At 54.6% G+C, this 23,607-nt stretch overlaps 2 protein-coding genes across 2 annotated transcripts in view; both read left to right on the top strand.

Moving 5' to 3' along the window:
• Positions 1–4,043, top strand: part of SNTG2 (syntrophin gamma 2) — a 79,750-nt gene extending 75,707 nt beyond the window's left edge. Inside the window, exon 17 of the mRNA XM_052644572.1 lies at positions 3,912–4,043. Within this exon, the coding sequence (XP_052500532.1) occupies positions 3,912–4,043 (132 nt within the window). The remainder of the gene's footprint in view (positions 1–3,911) is intronic.
• Positions 4,044–11,377: 7,334 nt separating this feature from the next.
• The window catches only part of TPO (thyroid peroxidase), a 33,170-nt gene continuing 20,940 nt past the window's right edge, over positions 11,378–23,607 (top strand). Inside the window, exons 1-4 of the mRNA XM_052645320.1 lie at positions 11,378–11,471; positions 14,665–14,749; positions 17,093–17,262; positions 19,270–19,402. Coding sequence (XP_052501280.1) covers positions 11,378–11,471; positions 14,665–14,749; positions 17,093–17,262; positions 19,270–19,402 — 482 coding nt within the window. The remainder of the gene's footprint in view (positions 11,472–14,664; positions 14,750–17,092; positions 17,263–19,269; positions 19,403–23,607) is intronic.

Below are 23,607 nucleotides of genomic sequence, written 5' to 3'. Positions count from 1 at the left end.
AGGGAGCCACTCGAGGAATTTTCTGAACTCTGCCAGCCCGTCGTCAGTGCCTTGGGAGCGCTTACACCACAGCCCCCAGCAGCGCTGCGGCTCGGAGCAGAGCTGGGTCACGAAGCCCCCGAGTGGAAGACCCACACCTGACCCCTGGTGGGCCTGTCTCCACCCCAGACGTGCGAGCCTTCGTATTATGAGAACCAGAAAGTGGCTGTGCCCTGATGTGAGTTCCCGGAGAACAAGACATAAGAAACTGTTCTGTGCACGGTTATTCCTAGAGAGTGTCACGTTTAGTTGTATTTGTTTGGGACATTTTCAGAGGGAAATTACACAGGATATTCATTTACATTAGGCATTCATTCATTTATTTAACAGTCATCTCTTTCAAGTATAGCTTTACTCAATCTCCACGTTTAATTCTTTGGGAAAGACAGTGGTTAAGGCTTCCTTTGAAATACAGTTTGTATTCACTGTGGACAGTGACTGTAGCCATGAAATTAAAAGACGCTTGCTCCTTGGAAGAAAAGCTGTGACCAACCTAGACAGCACATTAAAAAGCAGAGACGTCACTTTGTCAACAAATGTCTGTCTCGTCAAAGCTATGGTTTCTCCAGTAGTCATGTACAGATATGAGATTTGAACCATAAAGAAGGTTAAGCGCCAAAGAATTCACACTTATGAACTGTGGTGCTGGAGAAGACTCTTGAGAGTCCCTTGGACTGCAAGGAGATCCAACCAGTCAATCTTAAAGGAAATCAGTCCTGAATATTCATTGAAAAGCCTGATGTTGAAGCTGAAACTCCAGTACTTTGGCCACCTGATGCGAAGAGCTGACTGATTAGAAAAGACCCTGATGCTGGGAGGAATTGGGGACAGCAGGAGAAGGGGACGACAGAGGATGCGGTGGTTGGATGGCACCACCCACTCGATGGGCGTGAGGTTGAGCACGCTTCGGGACTTGGTGATGGACAGAGACGCCTGGCGTGCTGCAGCCCACGGGGTTGCAAGGAACTGGCCCCGACTGAGGGACTGAGCAGCAGCAAAGTGTGGATTCCCACAGCCTAGTGGAAGCTCTGCTCTTAGTTACAGAAGACTTTAGAGCTCTCCTCGGGCTTCCCTGGTGGCTCAGAGGGTAAAGCGTCTGCCTGCAATGTGAGAGACCCGGGTTCGATCCCTGGGTCGGGAAGATCCCCTGGAAAAGGAAATGGCAACCCGCTCCAGTATTCTTGCCTGGAAAATTCCATGGACAGAGGAGCCTTGTAGGCTACAGTCCATGGGATCTCAAGGAGTCGGACACGCTTCTTCACTGCTTCAGGCGTCGGGCCATTAGATTACGCTCCGGGAGAGCTAAGAGCCTGGGGCGGCCGCTGCTCGTCAGAAGGCCCTCTGCTGTCTCACGACATTTTCTGATGAACATCCGCTGTGTGTGCCGTGAGAGGGTAACGTGGGTGGCTCCACGAAGAAGTGCGATTTCCAGAGGAGATTTACGGAGGCCGCGCAGGCGACGTTCACACTCATACATTGATTGAAAGCATCACCCTTGTGAGAGACGCAGCATTCCCGAGAGTGAGGCTCGTGAGAGAAGGAGTGTTTCCTCAAGTTCAGGAACCTAGTTCTTTGTAGTCTGACAGCTCAGTGCAGACCCGCTCGGCTTCCTGAGAGTTTTACCTAATTAAGGAAAAGATCAAGGTATTAAAACATTCAGAAGTTGGTAATTAGACTAAGCTGCAGATCATATTTAAACTCAGTATTTCAGCCACAATGAAACGTTTAAGGAGTTTAATAAAAATCTAGATCCTTAGGATGAATGAATTGCAGAGGAGACTACCTGGACGGCAGGGTTAGAGCAGGGGATGAGCCCGGCCGCCAGCTCCCTGCCTGGGCAGCAGGGTTAGAGTAGGGGCTGAGCCTGACACTCACGCGCTGGCCACCAGCTCCCTGCCTGGACGGCAGGGTTATAGCAGGGGCTGAGCCGGGCCACCAGCTCCCTGCATGGACGGCAGGGTTAGAGTAGGGACTGAGCCTGACACTTGCATGCTGGCTGCCAGCTCCCTGCCTAGATGGCAGGGTTAGAGCAGGGGCTGAGTCCGACACTTGTGTGCTGGGCGGCAGGGTTAGAGCAGCGGCTGAGCCCGGCCACCAGCTCCCTGCCTGGAGCAGGGTTAGAGCAAGGGCTGAGTTCGACACTTGCGTGCCCGGCTGCCTGCTCCCTGCCTAGATGGCAGGGTTAGAGCAGGGGCTGAGCCCAGCTGCCAGCTCCCTGCCTGGGCAGCAGGGTTAGAGTAGGGGCTGAGCCCGACACTTGTGTGCTGGGCAGCAGGGTTAGAGCAGGGGCTGAGCCCGGCTGCCAGCTCCCTGCTGGAGCTGCCTGACCCCAGAAGCAGCACACGTGCATGCATGCATGTGCACGCATGTGCATGGATGCCTGCAGCACGCTGTGCACGTGCACACAGGTGCACGTTTACACAGACATGTGAACACATATGCAGACACGTGCACACATACACGCAGACACGTGCACACATAAACACGTGCACACAGACACGTGCACACCCGTGCACACATACACACAGACACGTGCACACATACACGCACACACGTGCACACACATACACGAAGAAATGTGCACACATACACGCAGAAACGTGCACACATACACACAGACACGTGCACACACACGCAGACACGTGCACACATAAACACGTGCACACAGACACGTGCACACCTGTGCACACATACACACTGACACGTGCACACATACACGCACACACGTGCACCCTGCACACATACACGCAGACACGTGCACACATACACGCAGACACGTGCACACATACACGCACACACGTGCACACACATACACGAAGAAATGTGCACACATACATGCAGACACGTGCACACACACGCAGACACGTGCACACATAAACACGTGCACACAGACACGTGCACACCCGTGCACACATACACACAGACACGTGCACACATACGCGCAGACACGTGCACACACACGCAGACACGTGCACACATAAACAGGTGCACACCCGTGCACCCATACATGCAGACACGTGCACACATATACACATGCACACACAAACACGCAGACACGTGCACACATATACACGTGCACACATACACACAGACACGTGCACACATACGCGCAGACACGTGCACACACACGCAGACACGTGCACACACAAACACACAGACACGTGCACACATATACACGTGCACACACACGCAGACACGTACACACTCGCAGACACGTGCACACACACGCAACCACGTGCACACATATACACGTGCACACACACGCAGACACGTACACGCAGACACGTGCACACATATACACGTGCACCCACATACGCAGACACGTGCACCCACATACGCAGACACGTGCACACACACAGACACGTGCGCACACATATGCAGACACGTGCACACATACACACAGACAAGTGCACACACATACGCAGACACGTGCACACACATACGCAGACACATGCACATCTGTAGAGGGGCGCATTTGTGCATGTATATTCGCACATGTGCAGGTGAAGCCAGATTCCGTCTCCTAAATTGTGACACAGTGAGCCCGGCTGTGTGACATCCAGGCAGGGACCACCGTGAGCTTTAGGCTTTGTGGAGGCTGAGGACCCAACACAGATGGACTCAGGGTTCCGCACAGAGGACCTGAGTGCCAGCCCACGTTAGTTACCGGAAATCGGGAGTTCACCCCATCAGTCAGGATGTCCGTGCACGAAGCCCCCCAAACCCCGCGTGTCCGTGCTGGTGGCAGCGCTTCCTGCTCTGTGCGTGTCTGTTCTGAGCCCACTGCTAGTGGCCTGAGAGCGCAGCGCCTGCAAGAGTTCTGTGCTGTGCCACGCTGCGCTCGGTGTAAGCACGTTGCGCTTTTCTGGCAGGAGCTGGAGTTCCAGGACCTGACGGCCGTCCTGCACTGCGTCCACTCCTTCATGGCTGCGAAGGTGGCGTCCGTGGACCCCGCGTTCATGGACACTCAGAGCATCGCCGGAAGATACATGTGTAGCAGCTGAGCGGAGCTTCCGTGGACTGCTGAAAGTTAAACTATTTTCTTAAGAGATGACTATTTCCTGCACAATAGTGCCACTTTGTGTGATTTTATAATGATCCTATAGTTGTGATACCAATAAAATATGTCACTAGTTTCCAGAGACGAATCAGCCTTGTTCACTCTGACGGGGGATGCAGCCTCCCCTCAGGCAGAGCTGTGGTTGAGAAAACTCAACTCCGCGTTGAAACACTCCCTCACCCACGTTTCTCAGACCGCATGGAGGCACCAGCAGCTCACGCTGCACCCCACACGGCTGAAACCCACACTATTTTCAGAAAGCCTACGCGAGGAAATGCCAAGAGCTCACCACATTTATTTTCCCCGAGAATGAAAAGTCTTCCTTTGAATTTCATTAATTTACCCCAGGACGTCAAATACAGTCCTGTACCTCCATCAGCTGCAGGTGGCGACACTGAGCACAGAGTCAGGGAAAGACAAAGACCCGGCGAGATCGCACACATGTGTAAGCTTAAATCAGAGGAGCTCAGCTACAGGACAGAAACCGGCTCACAGACGCAGAAAGCAGACCCAGTCACCAAAGGGGAAAGGCTGGCAGGGAGGGATACGCTGGGACTTTGGGTGTGCCCAGTCAAGTCCGACTATTTGCAACCCCATGGGCTGCAGCCCGCCAGGCTCCTCTGCCCCTGGCATTCTCCAGGCTAGAACCCTGGAGTGGGTGGTCCTTTCCGGTTCCCCGTTCCCCCTCCAGAGGATCTTCCTGTTCCCCCTCCAGGGATCTTCCTGTCCCCCCTCCTGGGGATCTTCCTGTTCCCCCTCCAGGGGATCTTCCTAACCAAGGATCAAACCCAGTTTCTTGCACTGCAGGCAGATTCTTTACCACTGAGCCACCTGGGAGGCCCATATGCACACTAATATTTCAAAAAGAAAAGGATACAAAGATGCCGTGGTCACTGACAGCCAACTTGACTTCACACAGAAAAGCCTTTTTCTCTCTGTAGCTGTGTCCCTGCTGGACACAGGGCTGTGTACACAGGGCGCCCATCTCAGGAGGCCTTTCCGCCACTGTGGCCGCCTTGGACAAGTGGACACCGTGCCGTTTGGCTGCCTTGCAGACCCGCCGTGGGGCAGAGGGGACACCGGCCACCCACTGGAAGCCCAGGGAAGTCAATCAGAAAGAGGATTGCTGGAAACACACAGTGGACACTGTGCAAAGCTCCTAACAGGCTAAACCCCGGGATAAAGTCAGCCCAGCGTAATTTAAAGGGAAGACTAATTTCTTGTCCACCTGGGCTGATAAAATTCACTTTTATCATAGAGAATACATGACAAAATACATCAAAAATTGTGAGTTTATTTTATGTGCAAATATTCTAGCACACAAAGTATTGGGTATTTGTCATTAAATTGAATTAAACGGAATGCACATTTTAACTCACTATTCATTATAAAATAATCCATGTGGGTTACAATGGGTTAAACAGTCAGATACAAGTAAGGACTGCATCTTACTCCACCTCTGACCTGGTGATGCGAGGAACCGTGGCCTTGCTACTCCACCATGAGCCAGAAAAGGGGCCAGTGCTCACGGACGAGATGGTGATCATCACTCGGAGAATAACATGATGTAAACATGTCTCGCAGAGGCGGGAACAGCCACGTTATGCCGCGTGGTCAGGCCAGACCATGCAGTGAGGTGTCCCCGGGGCTGGAAGGACCACAGGGATGCAGGATGGATGCCTGGGAAGCCGGATGGGGGCCCAGGAGGATGAGCCTGTGAGGGGGGCTGGGCCCACAGATGATGGGGACACCCGCTTGGGCTCGGGGTGAGCAGGGGCCGACTGGACAGGGCAGGTCCGGGGAGATGGCCATCCTCGTGACAGTCTCCTTCAGACCAGCACCAGGGGGGCATCCGCCTGTTGGCAGGATCATCGGCATCTCTGAGCCTCGCTTCCTCGTGTGAAAATAGAAAGGAAGGCAGGGCCTTGTCAGGATGTTCCGGGAGGAGCACGCGGTCACACGTGTGCAACGTCCCACCCTTCCTCCAGGCGCCTGGCCTGGGAAACATGCGTCCACGTTTGCTCAGCCCGTGGTTTCTGTAAATCCTCTCACCAGGAGACTATTCTGCTTCCCGGGAAATTTGCCCCAGTTTTGCCACAAGGAAACACAAACCTGGAGTGCAGGGCTTTTCGCCACAGAGCCCTTTCAGCGTGGACTCCTGGATTCTAATGTGTCCTTTCTACAGCATTCCATCTTCATCCTTGTTGTCAAGCTTCTACATTCAGAAAACTCATTTTGCAAAGTTATTGAAGATCGGTGAGTGGGGGGAACTCCTGGCTTACAGAAAACACAGGCACTTGTACGTAAAATCTAGAAATACTTGTAATTTGACTTTGCAGTGACTGAGTAGAATCGCGCAGTTACAACGTGCAGCCTCCTCCAGCAGCCTGGGTGAGAATGTAAACTTCCTTCACGTTGCAGTGAGGCTAAGGACGCTTCATTGCAGGTTTGAGTTTATTCAGGATTCTCATCGGCGAGAGCCGAATATGCCCTCCACATCAACTCTCTTCATGTCCCAGCAAGTCAGTCACTCATGACTAAGCCTAAGGGAGAACTTTTTAAAAATTCCTTCTATCTTTAACAGAATTTTAAACAGAGTTGCTTTCTGATCTCATGTCCTTGTGGCAGAAATTGTGAGCAATAGAGGTGATGCGAACGCCGCCCTTACAGAGCCTTTCTGGGCCTTTCTCCTCAGCCTGGACAGAGCGTCCTCTGATTCTGAAAGGTCGAAGGCATTGGTCCAGGCACTCTTGTGGGCACCTGGGCGCTGAGGTCTCAGAGGATGTGTGATCCCAGGAGCTGGGCCCAGGTCCGTCCAGCAACACCTCTGTGGATGATACACTCTGCTCTCTCCAGAGAACCGACGTCACAGCTGACCCCTGCCCTACTCCACCTTCCCAAGGTCCCCTCCTGCTGGCCCCCAAGAGAACCACTGACGCCTGGCCTCGGAGGACATGGCTGACCCCCGCCCCCACCCCACCCTCCCCAGGCTCACCCCCCTGCTGGCCCCCAGGAGCACCCACTCACGCCTGGCCTTGGAGAATATGGCTGACCCTGCGCCCACCCCACCCTCCCCAGACTCACCCCCCCGCTGGCCACAAGGAGAACCCACTCAGGCCCGGCCTTGGAGGACATGGCTGACCCCTGCCCCCACCCCACCTTCCCCAGGCTCACCCCCCCGCTGGCCCCTGCCCCCACCCCACCTCCCCAGGCTCACCCCACCGCTGGTCCCCAGGAGCACCCACTCTCGCCTGGCTTTGGAGGATATGGCTGACCCTTGCCCCCACACCACCCTCACCAGGTTCACACCCCTGCTGGCCCCCAGGAGCACCCACTCAGGCCAGGCCTTGGAGGACATGGCTGACCCCTGCCCCCACCCCACCCTCCCCAGGCTCACCCCCCGCTGGCCCCCAGGAGCACCCACTGCCGCCCAGCCTCGGAGGACATGGCTGACCCCTGCCCCCACCCCACCCTCCCCAGACTCACACCCCCGCTGGCCCCCAGGAGCACCCACTCAGGCCCGGACTTGGAGGACATGGCTGACCCCTGCCCCCACCCCACCCTCCCCAGACTCACACCCCCGCTGGCCCCCAGGAGCACCCACTCAGGCCCGGACTTGGAGGACATGGCTGACCCCTGCCCCCACCCCACCCTCCCCAGACTCACACCCCTGCTGGCCCCCAGGAGCACCCACTCACGCCTGGCCTCAGAGGACATGGCTGACTCTTGCCCCCACCCCACCCTCCCCAGGCTCACCCCCCGCTGGCCCCCAGGAGCACCCACTGCCTCCCAGCCTCGGAGGACATGGCTGACCCCTGCCCCCACCCCACCCTCCCCAGGCTCACCCCCCGCTGGCCCCCAGGAGCACCCACCCGAACCCCGCCTTGGATCTGCAGTGGAAGGACACAGGTACCACACCCGCCTCTAAACCAGCCGCCAGTCTCCACTGGGGACCCATCTCTGCAGAAATGGGACTCCGAGCGCCCATCTGTCAGGGTGAATTCCAGACTCCTCGGGGGTGGGAGCAGGGGTGAGGGTTGGCTGGAAGACCAGACACTGCAGGACAAAAGGGGCCCTGGAGCCCACACTGCAGAGCGGGCGTCGGGCGATCCCTGCCAGCCCCGCAGCCTCGGGCTGAGCCCACACCTGGGGTCCCACCAGTGGGGTGGGCTCGAGGGCTTTCCCAGCCAGAGCCCAGGCGTGGACCACTGATGTGCCCGGGCTGGCCCTGCCCACGTGGCCTGGGGGTGGCATCATGGAGAGCCCCCCCAGGGACCCAGGCAGGACCACGCCTGCGGTGGCCACCTCATCGTGGACAGGAGGGGCCCACATGTGGCAGGGGGCGGAGCAGGTCCCTGGCATAGACCGCGTCCATGGGTTGCGTGTGAACTGGCGGTGGAGGGCCCGGGGCCGTGGACACATGTTTCTTCACCAAGAGTCCACGTGAACCTCCCAAATGGCCCCCTTTCCTAGACTGTCTGTCAGCAGTGACTGGGGCATGTCAGGAAAGCCGTATAGGTTTTTGTTTATAACTCATCAAATATCAGCACTCTTGATGCACAATATAAAACAGGTATCAGAGTGTTTAATAAACCGGAAAAGCCGGAGACCCTCTCAACGTCCACCAACACCTCCAGCATCCCTTAAAGTGACTCAAATGCACAAAAGCAAGAATAAAGCTGCCCCTTGTTCCCTCTCTTTCCTGGAGGACGGTGACCTCGGTCTGCCCCCCGCCCCCTCGGGGCAGGGCTATGGGGCTGAGCTTCCGTCAAACTCTCAGAGCCCCAGGTAGGCGTGAAGGCTCGAGGCCCCAGGCTCCGTCACTGCCTGATGCGTTTGCTCAGCCTGAGCTCTTCTGAGCTGCCGGTGAGGACACAGCGGGGGCACCACTGAGCCAGAAACCCTTGAGGGCTCAGTGGGAGGGACGCTACACCCTCCAGCAGGCACCACACAGACTCCGGGCTCCGCAAGGGTCATGAGAGCTCAAGGACCCGCTGCCCCCGGACGTGGCCGGCCACAGCGAGGACACAGCCACATCAGGGCTGGCCTCCGAGGCTGTGTCACGCTGACCCCCTCTGAGCGTCCACGTGGCGTCCGCTGAGGACTCGGGGTCCCAGGTCTCCTCCGGGATCGCTCTCGGGGTCCCAGGTCTCCTCTGGGATCACCCTCACCCCAGGCCCTGACAGCCGTCACCAGTAGAGTCCAGGAGAGGCTCCTGGCCCGTATCTCCCTGAGCCCTCGCGTGTCAGGCAGCAGCCCCGCTGTGCCCCCCGCACTCCTCAAGCAAACCCCTGCAGCTCCGGCCTGCGCGCAGCTCCAGTGCTCAGAGCCCGAGCCCCAGCTTGGACCACTCCCCTTGCTCCTTACTCCCTCCTTCGACCGTTTCCCGAGTCAGAACGGGTCCCCAAGACTTCAGGTGGCAAACTCAGCCTGCTGGGGGTCCCAGTTCTCAGTAAAGCGAGTCTCTGAGTCCCTGGCTCCCTGACGGCCGGGTCTGGCCCCTCCTCTCGCCGTCCCAGCCTGTCCCCACTGCTTCAGGGAGGAATCACCAAAACCGTCAAGGGATGCCCCGCCTGCTTGTCTGCCTGTGGTCCCTGCAGAGGGAGCCTTCCAACACTGACGATGGCATTCTGAGGCTTCAGGGACCTCCCGATGCTCAGAGGCCTTGCGAGGCCTTGCACGGGTGTGAGCGTCTAACCTCAGCTGTCCTGCAAGAAGCCTCCTCCAGGCTCAAAGAAGTCCCAGAGGAGACGGGGCTTCCCCGATGGTTCAGCTGGTAAACAGCGCAGGAGGCACACGGGGTGCCGGGTCGATCCCAGGCTCGGAAGGCTCCCTGGAGGAGGAGGCGGACGCCCACTGCAGGATTTCTGCTGGAGAATCCCATGGATGGAGGAGCCTGGCGGGCTATGTCCACAGAGTGCCTCAGGCTTGACCAAGTCCCAGGAGAGAGGGGGGAAGACGAAGAGAAAGACGATCTTCATGCATCGAAGAGAAAAACCCCGGGACTCAGATGGAGGCTGCAGAGGTTCAGAAGCTGCCCCCCACAAACTGGGAGACACGCTCCATCCCCTCCAGGAAACGGGGCTGCAGGCTGGGTCACGGAGGGCCATCGGCAGGGCTTCTTGGAGAGTCCGGCGCCTCTGAAGACCACGGTGCTCTTCACACAGAATTTCACGCAGAAAAGCCAGAGGGGACCGCGCCAGGGTTCCTAGGGGCCTTGGTTCCTTCTTTGCCAACACTTAGGCTCTCTTTCCTTTTCTTTCTTATTCCATGGCCTCAACCCCAGCTGGCCCCGGTGAGGTCACACCTGCTCCCTGACCCACCAGCAGGCGGCACTCTGTGACAACACAGAGGCCCACGTCCAGCCACCCCGGGGTCGGGAGCCGGTCCAGCTCAGTGACGTGGGTGGGAGGCAGGACCCAGAGCCGCTTTATAGGCGGGAGGCCAGGCCCCGGGGCGGCCGGCCGTGTCCACGGGTCACCTGCCCTGCACACCTGCCTCCAGGCTGAGCAGAGAAGGTCAGGCCTTGTATCTTACTTTTTTCTAGGAGCAATCTGTCACTGAGACCTGCAAAGTGGCCTGAGGGAGGTGGCGGTTTGGGCCCGGGCTTGTCTGGAGCTGGCGGGAGGAGGGACTCTGGGCGAACGATGCCAGGCTTCCTGTGATCTCAGCGCAGAAGCACTGCCTGCTGGTGCGGCCGGGAGGGTCCGCAGTCAGCGGCCCCCAGTGCACTCTGGGCTCCACCCAGTTTCACAAAGTCTGTGGCCCAAAAATATCAACAGAAAGCTGGAGGTTAGGAAGAGAGAGACATTTAACGAGGAATCTTCTGCTTTGTCTTAACAGCTGTGCAGTTCTGAGATCGGTCTATAAGCAGGAAAAAGAAAGTTGTAGGAAACCCTATATCCATTTAGGAATTTTACTTACCTCGTTTCTAAAGTCTAAATTCCCTGTATTATTCTTTTTTTTTTTTTAACCAAGATGCATTATAGGAAATAGATTTATCTTATTCCTAGTAGTTACTCCCAGAAATTTTACATCATTCAACATCCCCATGAATTAAAATAGGTTGTCGCTGAGCTGTTCTGGGGACCACGGTTGCCCAAGAGGAAAGATCTGTTTTCAGACAGTCGAGTAGGCAAGGCCGGTCCCTGCCACAGGCAATCAGCCCCCCAGAGTCAGACCCAGGCCGAGGGGGGCCGACAGGACGCAGGCACCACTGCGCAGAGGAGCGGAGACAGGGCTCCCCGTGGGGGCCGCCTGACATGTGCCTCCTCGCAGATGCGGGCACGGGCCGTGCTGGGCGCGGTGCTGGCCGTCACCTGTGCCGGAGCCATCTTCTCGTTCCTCCTGAGACCCGGGGGCCTCCTTTGGGGTGAGTAGCGATAAATTACGGTCTTCCAAAATCATAAAGGAACTGCTTGGAGCTACCAGATCAGAAAGCATCTTGAGTTCTCCAGAGTCAGGTAAGACTGCTTCAGTGTTTGTTTGGCTTTTGAAGAAAAGAACGATAATTCTTGAGTTTAGAAGAATTAAAACACAATTCTTTCTGAAAAATAACTGACTTTCTTATGATTACGCAACAGAAATCTTCAGTTTTACCTGCTCATATATTTAAAAAACATTTCTTTGGGAGTCATTGTGTGCTCCTTGACCACACAATTATTTTTCATTAAGTCACTTCTGTGTCGTGTTTTCTGGAATCAGGGGGCCGCAATGCCAAATTCAGTTGAGAAAGGTACAGCTGTGCTGTGGTTGAAATCATCACAGCTCAAACTCTGCTTTTTTTTTGGAAAAAAAGGAAAGAAAAAAATCTCAAACACAGAGAAGGATGTTCCTGGAGGGAATGACGCAGGAGGGCGTCTCCGGGAGGCTCTCTGGCTGCCGGTGTCTGCACCAGGGGCCTTGCCAGGCAGGCTCGCCCCGCTGGGGTTATCGGGGGTGGCCGCTCTGCTCCCCCAGCCCCTCCTTGGAGACCCTGGGCACCCGCAAGCCTGGTGAGCCGCCGAACCCCCACAGTCACCTTCAGCCCCAGCGAGCCTCCTGCTGGGAGCCCCACATCTCCAGCGCCACTGAGTATGGCTTCGTGGCCACATGGACAATTGGTTGCTCCAAAGCCCTTCGTGGACTTAGATGCTCCTTGAGAAATCAACCTGGCCTTTGAGGCCGAGAGGAGGCCAGGGTGCAGCTCCGCCCCTGCACGCTGCTGACGGGGCCGCTTTCCTGTCCGGAAATGGAGGGGACTGGAAAGCTCTCTACTGCGGTCCTATTTGTGAGCGTCTCTGAGACGCTCCGGGTCAGGTATTGAGTGCGTGCTGTCTGTGGTCCTGTTTGTGAGCGCCTCTGAGACGCTCCGGGTCAGGTATTGAGTGCGTGCTGTCTGCGGTCCTATTTGTGAGCACCTCTGAGACGCTCCGGGTCAAGTATTGAGTGTGTGCTGTCTGGACAACACAAACTAGAAAACACAAGGGCCAGCTCCATCTTAAATGCCCCTCGTGCTCCAAGCCCAGTAAACCCACCACCCCAAGACCTGGCACAGGATGAGTTGCAGTAAATGTTTGTGAACTAATTGGTCATTTCATTTCACACTTATCAAAGACCTCGTTCTACAAACCATAGCAACAAAGTCCTCACGAGCAAGATCTATTCGATAAAATACAGAAGTGCCTGCACACAAGAGCTCCGAGTGTGAGAAATCACGCATTTTTTAAGAACTGGGAAAGTTACAGCTTTGCTAGAGCAATTTTTACTATTTCCCCGCCTTTGAGAGGTTTTTTCTTTAACTTTTAGTATATATCTAAATAATACACAACATAATTTGATTTAAAAAAGCACTGTACTTTGTACTAATGTACTATTCATTAGAGTATTTCAAAGCTGACTAGTTATTTGCTTACTTTTGAAAATTACTTATTTAGAAAATATTATTAGTCATAGTGTTTAAAGTTTATAATCTTTAATACAATGACGCTTTTTCCAGTTGATAAACCATCAGTCATTTTAAACGAAACAATGACATGCTAACTTTCTGTTTATTTATTTTTAATGGAAGTGTACTTGACTCAGGGCTTCCCGGGTGGTGCTAGCGGAGGAGAGTCCGCCTGCCACCGCAGGAGGTGCCAGAGACGCAGGTCAGTCCTGGGGTCGGGAAGCTCCCCTGGAGGAGGAAGTGGCAGCCACTCCAGTGTTCCTGCCTGGACAACCCCGCGGACAGAGGAGCCTGCCGGGCTGCAGTCCCTGGGGCCACAGAGAGCCAGGCAGGGCTGAGCTACTGAGCACGTAGCTGATTTGCAGGGCTGGGTCAGTTTTAGGTGTACAGCAAGGGAATCAGTTACGCGAGCTGTGCTAAGTCGCTCAGCCATGTCCAATTCTTTGTGACCCCGTGGACTGGAGCCCGCCAGGCTCCTCTCCGTGGGATTTCCCTGGCAGGAATACTGCAGTGCGTTGCCATTTCCTCCTCCAGGGGGTCTTCCGGACCCAGCGATCGGACCTGGGTCTCTCGTGTCCCCTGCACTGGCTGGAACGTTCTTCACCCCTGGTGCCGACTGAGACGCCCACACTTACGTGTGTGTGTGTGTGCACGCGCTCCTTTTCTGGTTCTTTCCCCTTGGAGGCTGTTACAGAATCCTGAGTGCACAGCTCCCTGAGTTACGCAGCAGGTCCTGGTTGCTTAGCTATCTTTCATACGGAAGGGTTGGACTTTCTTTGACATGTCACCCTCATCAGTTACATCTGTCCACAGCCACAACCTCCATGACAAACCAGCAGACTTCTTGTCTGAGCTGGGTTATGTCACTCAGGCTCACAGACACCAGCCGTCGGTGGCTCCCTGTCACCTGTCCAGAGCCCGCAGAGGGCACGGGCCAGGAGGACCAGGCCTGGACCACGGGTGCCCGTCGTGTGTCCAGGGGCGCCCCTCAGGCTGGGGTCTCTGCTGGGTGGGCTGCTCCTCCCCGTGGGGCCTTAGAGATGGCAGGGCTGCGGCCAGGCTCATGCCCACCTCCCAGGGCCGCTCGTGGACACAACACGCATGTGGGAATCTGGCTGATAAACACTCAGGAACAGGTGCCCTCTCCTGACAGCGGGTCTGTGAACTGTAGGACTGTTTGTGTATCAAGTCTTCAAGTTCTTTCTCTAAAACTCCACGCAGAGTACTTATCGTGGAAACCACGTGCCTTTATCACCACATGGATCGTGGTTCGTTTCTAGGGGTTTGTGCAAAGTCGAGACTGAAGTGCAAAGGCGTTTATGGCAAATGTTCCAACGCCTTGGCCTTGTGGCTGTTAGGAGAGAGTCAGACTCGAATGGACCAGGGGCAGTGGGGGCCCTGATGGGCGGAGGGGGGCAGGGTTAGAGGGAGGGGGAGGGGCGCAGGGTTAGAGGGAGGGGGTAGGGAAGGGGGGCCTGGGGGAGAGGGGGGAGGGAAAGGAAGGGAGGAAGGGCAGTCATAACCGGGTGGAGGCCCGGAACCACCTGGTCGTCGCTGCATCGAGCTGGACACCTAAGGAGAAACCTAAGGGGGTGGAGACTGTGGATTTCCGTCTGATCCTGTGATGCTTCATTCGTAGGAGAGACCGAGGAGTCTCAGGTCAGGGGCATCGTGGAGGCCAGCAGGCTCCTGGTGGACAAGTCCATCTATGCTGCGATGAGAAGGTACGGTGCTTGGGAGGGGGCGGTGGGGCGTCTGCATGGATCTGCTGGTCTTCTTCACGATGTCCCCCATTTTACAAATTAGGAGCTGAAACTCACATGGTTGATTCATGCTTCTAGGATCGTGTGCAAGTAACTGAGACCCTCATTCAGCCTCAAAGTTTCTCTCTTAGCAAAACAGAGCAGAGGGCAGTGACGCAGCGGGAATTCAGTATTTCCCGGTTCGAAAGGCCTGGCTCCTGGAAAACTGCCCGCAGACTGGGCGGTGGGGCGGGGGGGGGGGCGTCCAGACACACAGGTGTAACTTTATCTAGGAATTAAATCTGCCCACCGTCTTTTTGAGTCGTTAGGAAACACCTTGATTTTAAACAGAATCAACACTGAGGATATTATAGTCTCATCTGTTGCTTAGCTGCTGAGTCGTGTCTGACTCTCCTGCAACGCCATGGACTGCAGCCCGACTTCTCTGTCCGTGGGGTTTCTCAGGCAAGAATCCTGGAGTGGGCTGCCATTTCCTCTCCAAGCACAACAAACGAAAATCTAAAACACAGGTTTTATCTTCACAAGTGTGCTATTTTGTTGGAAACTAAGCGATAATTATATAAGCTCTCAAGACACAAAATATCACAAGGCCGGGGTTGATTTATTTCGAAATTTCTATTATTCCCGCCAGAAAAAGGCCCTGTCGTCCATACTGGCTGCAACCAAGTTTTATTTATTTCATAAAAATTTGAATCAAAGGGGAAAAAAAGAGAAGAAATATTTCCCATGAAGTCAGACTCTGTTAGTGTGAACACAAGCGTAGTGTCGGCTGTCCATGGAGGGGCAGGACGACTCTGCGGGGCTGTGAAGGGCTGCCCCTCCCGTCCCCAGGTGACCTGCCTTCTCAGAGGGGGAACTCACTCCTGACACAGAGTTGACAAAATGTGTGGCCTGGGGGCTTCGTCTTAAATGCAAATGTTGAAACCAAGGCTACTTGCTTACTGTGCTAACAGTGGATTTTAGTAACAGCAGAAGGAAAGCCATTGAAACCTTGAAAACAGGCGGCCCCACTGGAACCAGAGCCCCAGACAGCTGAGTCCCTGGCCTGTTGCTGCTCAGCCGTGAGGAGCTGCTCCGCTGAGCGTGTGCACGCGAGGGGTCACAGCCTCAGGGCCTCGGGGTCTGGGACCAAGACGGCTGCTGGCTCCCAGAGCCCCGCCCAGTGGTGGGGACCCACATGTCCAACCGGATTCTTTTCAAGTTACATAATTTACTTATTCACAGGGATGGCCTCAGAAAGATTGATTAGTGCTTAAAGCAGCCTTGTGTGCTTCTGTGTGAAGTCGCTTCAGTGTGTCTGACTCTTTGTGGCCCTGTGGACGGTAGCCTGCCAGGCTCCTCTGCCATGAAATTTCCCAGGCCTGGACACTGGAATGGGTTGCCATGCCCTGCTGCAGGGCCTCTTCCTGACCCAGGGACTGAACCCGTGTCTCTTGCAGCTCCTGGACTGGCAGGCGGGTTCTTTGCTAGAAGCCCTTAAAATATCCTTAAATAACACTGCTGCTGCTGCTGCTGCTAAGTCACTGCAGTCATGTCCGACTCTGTGCGACCCCATAGACGGTAGCCCACCTGGCTCCCCTGTCCCTGGGATTCTCTAGGCAAGAACACTGGAGTGGGTTGCCGTAAAAACCATTATTTCACAGTAGGCTAGAAAAAATATCCATATAAGATGTGAGACCACCTTATCAAAACAAAAATGAAAGTCTATCACAAAGAATAACGTGAATCAACGGCACACACACACACATGAGCCACTGTCAAAAAGTGTCCTAAAAGCACCAGGATCTCTGCTGCCATGGAGACGCACAGCGAATGGGCAGGCGATGAGCAAGCCCGTTCACTCCCTGGATTTGACCAGCAGGCTGACCTCACACAGCTGTGGCAAGGAGCAAGCGAGCTCGCGTGGCAAGCCCGTCAGCCCCTTCACCTTCCAGCAGACCGTCCGCACTCACGTCCTGTCCCTTCACTGAATCCCCGGTCCTCGCTTGTGATTCAGGCTCACATGACTGATGATGAAGAGGTCACCAAACACCATAAAAGAACAGCTGACTTCACATCTGCTCTTTGTGGCTCCCCAGGTGCCGCTAGTGGTCAAGATCGCTCCTGCCAGTGCAGGAGACATAATGAGATGTGGGTTCAACCCCTGGGTTGGGAAGAGCCCCTGCAGGCACCCCACTCCAGTATGCTTGCCTGGGGAAGTCCCCGGACAGGGGAGCCTGGCGGGCTGCCGTCCCTGCAGTCGCAGAGAGTCGGACACGACTGAAGTGACTTGGCACACACGCGCTCACTCCTCTTTGTGCCTAGAAACCTCCACAAAAGGGAAGTCATTTCCCCATCGCAACTTCTGTCTTTTTCCAAACTCCCTGAGCCCGCGAGCCGCGCTGCATCCCGGGCGGCGGAGGTCATGGAGGCCTCGGTGCAGGAGGCGGTGAGACGGGGTCACCTGCGGTCTGGACCCTCCCGGCTGCCCACAGGTGAGCGCCCAGGGGGCAGGGCCGAGCGCGGGGAGCTGGGGAGGGTCCCAGCAGGGTGCGAGGCCTGTGCCGCCCGCTGGCTCACGGGGCAGGCGGGCAGCTCTTGAGACTCTGGTCAAGAGTCACGCCGTCCTGGCTTTGCTCTGCTGCTGAGGCTGAGTTTGGAGAGCCGGCTCAGCAATCTCAGCGTCCTGCTCTATGGTGTGAAGTAACTGGAAGGGTCTTCCAAGGCCCCACCGGCATGGTTAAAACTCGAGGAAACAAGTTTCTGGGGGAGGCAGCGTGGTCCAGGGAGACCAGGACGGCCGTCCCACTGCTGAGCAAACTGCCTCTGAGGACCTGCCGGGGCCTCTGGGGTCGAACGTGCTGCCCCGAAAGGAGCAGTCGCGCCGCAGTCCACTCGGCTGGGCGCAGGCAGACCAGGAGACCGGGGGCTGCGTCCCACCAAGGACTCCGCTGACTTAAGAGCGGCGCTTAAGTGGAATTCCATTCCACTTCAGAACGGAAGTGCTTTCGAACGTGAGGCCCGGCGGTGAGTCCTCGGATGAGGAACTGGAAAAGCAGGGTCCGTTCCAGTGAACTTCTGCAGACTTTTCCTGTGTGGTGACACGAGCTACGCAGTGTCTGAGGTTTTCCTCCCAACTAGCTGTAGATTAGTTTAATGCTGATTTACTTTAGAATGAGACACTCAGCTAAATTAAGGTTAACCAGAATTCGCAGACACTAAGCTTAGCAGTTCAGTTTAACCAACTTCATAGCAACCAAGGACCCGTTTGAAAAGGTTTTCGCTGAAGCAGCTGAAAGCCATTTCTAAGGACTGTTGGCCCGCGGTCCTGCCCTGCGGCGATGACTGCGGCCAGAAGTCCTCAGCCTTGTGTTCTCGCTGTAGAGTCCCAAAGGGGTGCGGCTGGAGCTTCAGTGGACGGGTTCAGTCCAGGCAAAGGTGCAGAACTGAAGACCCCTGTGATCTAGGGTGCTCTTCGTTATTCCCGTCATCAGCATAGCCAGTCTAGAAAACTCAGAATGCAGCACCAGCAACAGGATCCAGACGCCCCTACCAGCCCATCACCAGTTGGCATCTACCATCTAACGCTGGCACCCTCCCCCAGATGCGTCTCAATGCTGGTTCTGTATTGATGCAGCTACAATCGTGGTCCTTCTTGTGGACTTCACTTGTTAAACTCTCGTGTCTGCTTGAGCATCTCCTGGTATGAAGAATTTTTGCCTGTTTTGTTCGGGAATGCCCATTTCTCCATCAGCTGGACAAAACTGTGGCCTAAGCTTTATTCAGTGTCCACAGAGTCATTCCATAGAGGCTGTGCAGTGAGCAGTAATAGTTAAGAAGCTCCCTTTGAAATTGGGAGTGAATTTGCTAGTGAGTGTCTCATTGCGTTAGCATCTGGTCAGTTTTACGGCATTGTCTTCGAAGATTTATACGAACCATCTTGGAGAAACGACGATTTCTTCAGCTAAGAGTCCTTGCTTGTATTTGTCACAAATAGCAACAGAACCGGCAAAAAGAAAGAACAGGCTGTTCTCTGGGGCCCTAAAACTAGAGAGGTTTGTAAGAAGGACCCAACAGCATCAACACGAAGGGGAAAAGGCGGGTTTGTAGAGGGATGCTTGGACATCGTTAGGAAGCATCTGAGGCAGGGTCGGGGGCTGATCAAGGCCGTGCACTCACATCCTCTAGGGCTGGGGTGCGGCAAACCCGGGGTTCTACATCCAGGCCCCCAGTGCTCATCTCTGGGGCCAGGACTCTCAGAATCGCTTTTCTGAAAGATCACAAAGCAAAGAAAAAACGTTAAATCTCCTATTCTTAGCAATGAATACACTGAAGAAGGGTAAATGAGAAAGGGCTGGTTTCAAGGAGAAGGGAGGGCCTCCCGCCAAGAGGGGCAAAGCCTCCGTGTGAGTCCTGCGGCAGGGGTGGGGCGAGGCTAGGGCGGGCGCGGGGCAGGCAGGTCGTCGCCACAGCACAGGCCTGACGCCGGGGCCTTCCCTCAGATGCTCTCTCGGAGGGGCTGCTGAGCGCGATCGCAAACCTGTCCGGATGCCTGCCTCACATGCTGCCGCCCAGATGTCCGGCCACCTGCCTGGTCAGCAAGTACAGACTCATCACGGGCGCCTGCAACAACAGGTACCTCCCAGGGCCGCCTCACCCGCAAATTGGATTTGAACATGACAGTCGCCGTCAGGACGGGCGGTCCCTGGATCATCTGGGATTTTGTTAAAGAAAGTGCATAATACTGACTCTCCACGGCGACAGGAAGCGGTCCAGCCTGTCCCTTACACCCACGTCCCCAGCACTCCTGTGCGTGTCTTTAGTAAGACACAGGTCTCAGAGGTCTTCAGCTCCCAGGCAGATAAGAACCACTGTCACCAGGATGCTCGCTGTGAAACTCCCCGGCCTCCCTGGGGCCACCCCAGTCTTCTCCCGTCTCTCTCTCTGCATGTCTGCGTCCACTCTCAGCTCGCTCTGTCCGGAGGTCAGTCCACTTAGCAGCACCCAGCTGTCCCAGGTCACCCCTCCGCCTCCAGACCCCTGCACAGTGAGCCCCAGGGCCCGGTTCCAGGGAGACTGCACCCGCAGACGGGTGTGGGGGACAGCAGGACCAGGCCCTGATCTCCCCTGCCCAGGGCTGCCCTCTCTGCTGTTACCCCGACCCTGATGAGGGGGCAGCCCAGCCTCGCTGCTGGCGGGCTCGAGTGGACGTGCCGTCCAGGGAAATGTGGGTGAAGGCAAGTCTCTCTCCTTCCGTGGTGACGACGGTATCTTGCGTCCCAGTATTTACAGTAACCAGATCCAAATGACCAACAGGAATGTTACACTTCTCTTTCTGCCCAAATCATGAAACACTGGCCCAGGGACCTGGAGTAACAGCGCCTTGAAGCCAGGTTTGCTGTCTTATCAATGAGCTGCTGGGGCCACTGTGCTGAGGGTCAGCCGCAAGGTCACTGATTCTCTGCAGGCTCAGACCTGCCCGCTCCAAACGCCAGTGTTCTCACATCCAGTTCTTATCAGAAGAGGCCCAGAGACTGTCAGGCTCCTGGGGCCCGGGAGAGAGGAGCTGGTGCTCAGACAGATCCTGATGGGGGGGATACCTGTCCCCCTGTGAAACTCCCCTCCAGAGGCGTCTCCCCCCGCTGCTTGTCAGCTCTGCGACCATCCCCAGTGAGCTCACTAATGCAAAGCTACTAAAGGAACCACGTTCTGGGGACTGGGTTATCCCACCCCAGTCAAGCAGCTTCCAAGAGCGCGGCCAGGAGCCTAGGGGACCTGACCCGGGGGCCACAAGGCCCCTCCACGGTGCCCCGGGTCCTGCCCAGGACGCTGGGCTCTGACCCCAGTGAGACGGTCATGGAGACCACGTGCCCTCCCAGGAGCTGCTGAAACCCAACAGTCAGTCAGCAAAAACCCTGTCGCCTCAGCAGTCAGGCTAACACTCGTGTGGAGGCAAAGAGCCACATTTTATGGGATTTCGATAAAGAGCGGCTGCTGTAACTGCTCAGAACACCACGTGAATGCTGACTCACTGCCGCTGATGAAACGTGGTCCTAAAGCGAGCCCCTTCAGTGGTGCTAGAGAGCAGCGGAGGGTTGATGCTAGAATTCACGCCCATTCCCTGTCCTTCAGACAGAAGGGGGCGTCACTCCTGAGAGCTGGGCTGGGCGGGAGCCACAGGAGAGAGGAAGAGCCTTTTTTCCAGGGTCTGGAGCCACCGGCGGCCCCGCCTCAAACAGGCGCTTAGAGACGGTCAGACGGTCCTCAGCGCACGGCTTCTCTCCCTCTCAGGCAGGACACAAAGATGCCACATCCACATAAGAACGATGGGTGGGTGTTACAGTCCATTGGTAATGATAAGTTAGCGTCAAAACCACGATTTAAAAAAATTCATTTATTTATATTAATTGGAGGCTAATTACTTTACAATATTGTATCGGTTTTGCCATGCATTGACATGAATCTGCCACGGGTGTATATGTGTCCCCCATCCTGAATCCCCCTCCCACCTCTCTCCCCATCCCATCCCTCTGGGTCATCCCAGTGCGCCAGCCCCGAGCGCCCTGTCTCATGCATCAGACCTCCTGGACTGGCGACCTATTTCACGTATGGTGATATACGTGTTTCAACACCATTCTCCCAAATGATCCCACCCTCGCCCTCTCCCACAGAGTCCAAAAGACTGTTCTTTCCATCTGTGGCTCTTTGGCTGTCTGGCGTACAGGGTCCTCGTTACCGTCTTTCTAAATTCCACATACATGTGTTAATATCCTTTCTTGGTGCTTTCCTTTCTGACTTGCTTCACTCTGTATAATCGGCTCCAGTTTCATCCACCTCATTAGACCTGATTCAAATGTATTCTTTTTAATGGCTGAGTAATACTCCATTGTGTATATGCACGACAGCTTTCTTATCCATTCATCTGCCGACGGACATCTAGGTTGCTTCCATGTCCTGGCTATTGTAAACAGTCCTGCGATGAACACTGGGGTACACGAGTCTCCTTCAATTCTGAAAGCCATTGATTTTTTGGTATTTATTTTTATAAATACTTTGAAAGCTTTAAAAACCCTTAGCAGCTTGCCCAGTTCTTGTAGCCTTCACTGCCTAGATGTTCTAACTGCCTGAACAGCAGATGCAGGAAAGAAGCTGAGAAGCCTAGATCCCGGTCTCTCTGACTCAACTGACCCTGAGCGTGACCTCAGAGAGCCTAGCACAGCGGTCTCCTGCTCACCCGCAAACTCCAGCCTCGCTCCTGTCTTTTTGGGAGACTCTGTCACCACCAACCACCCAAATGGCTATCACTGCCATACAGCTGTGTTGATAAAGACCGAGGGGCCTTGAGCACCACAGCTTTGAACAGAAGAATCCATTTTTATAGAACAGAGCAAATTTTTCTCTAACAGAAAACTCCCACATTCTTCTTTTCTCTTGAGCGAACACTTTCATTCTGATTTGTTTTTTTTCCTACGTGTCGGATCCTTTATGATTAAAAGTATTTTATTTTCTCCTTTTACACAGTCCTTTACTTTCCCATATGTTCTGTAGGTATTTTATCCTTATATTTTGTAAATGTTTATATTCATGTGTTTATTTTATACGTTTACATATTTGATCACCTAGGTATAGGTTTACTATTCATATCTGATTTGCTCAAGGACTAGTTACCAACCATTAGTCTCTCATTTTCTCGTTGTGAAAAACATTTCTGGGACATATTGATTCTTCAGTTCAGTTCAGTTCAGCCGCTCAGTCGTATCCGACTCTTTGTGACCCCATGGGCTGCAGCCAGGCCTCCCTGTTCATCACCAACTCCCAGAGCTTGCTCAAACTCATGTCCATTGAGTTGGTGATGCCATCCAACCATCTCATCCTCTGTTGTCCCCTTCTCCTCCCACCTTCAATCTTTCCCAGCATCAGGGTCTTTTCAAATGAGTCAGTTCTTCACATCAGGTGGCCAAAGTATTGGAGTTTCAGCTTCAGCAGCAGTCCTTCCAATGAATATTCAGGACTGATTTCCTTTAGGATGGACTGGTTGGATCTCCTTGCAGTCCAAGGGACTCTTAAAAGTCTTCTCCAGCACCACAGTTCAAAAGCATCAATTCTTTGGTGCTCAGCTTTCTTTATAGTCCAACTCACATCCATACATGACTACTGGAAAAACCATAGCCTTGACTAGATGGACCTTTGTTGGCAAAGTAATGTCTCTGCTTTTTAAAAAGCTGTCTACGTTGGTCATATCTTTCCTTCCAAGGAGCAAGTGTCTTTTTATTTCATGGCTATAGTCACCATCTGCAGGGATTTTTGGAGCCAGGAAAATAAAATCTCTCACTCTTTCCATTGTTTCCTCATCTACTTCCCATGAAGTGATGGGACCAGATGCCATGATCTTCGTTTTCTGAATGTTGAGTTTTAAGCCAACTTTTCACTCTCCTCTTTCACGTTTATCAAGAGGCTCTTTCGTTCCTCTGAACTTTCTGCCATAAGGGTGGTGTCATCTGCATATCTGAGGTTATTGATATTTCTCCCAGCAACCTTGATTCAAGCTTGTGCTTCATCTAGGCCAGCGTTTCTCATGATGTACTCCACCTATAAGTTAAATGAGCAGGGGGACAGTATACAGCTTTGACGCACTCCTTTCCTGATTTGGAACCAGTCTGCTGTTCCATGTCCAGTTCTAACTGCTGCTTCCTGACCTGCATACAGATTTCCTGGGAAGCAGGTCAGGTGGTCTGGTATTCCCAGGCTCTTTTAAGAATTTTCTAGTTTTTTTGTGATCCACACAGTCAAAGGGTAGTCAATAAAGCAGAAATAGATGTTTTTCTGGAACTCTCTTGCTT

The sequence above is a fragment of the Budorcas taxicolor genome, chromosome 8 (assembly GCF_023091745.1).
Source record: "Budorcas taxicolor isolate Tak-1 chromosome 8, Takin1.1, whole genome shotgun sequence".
NCBI lineage: Eukaryota > Metazoa > Chordata > Mammalia > Artiodactyla > Bovidae > Budorcas > Budorcas taxicolor.
This window is presented reverse-complemented; position numbering and strand designations above follow the sequence as displayed.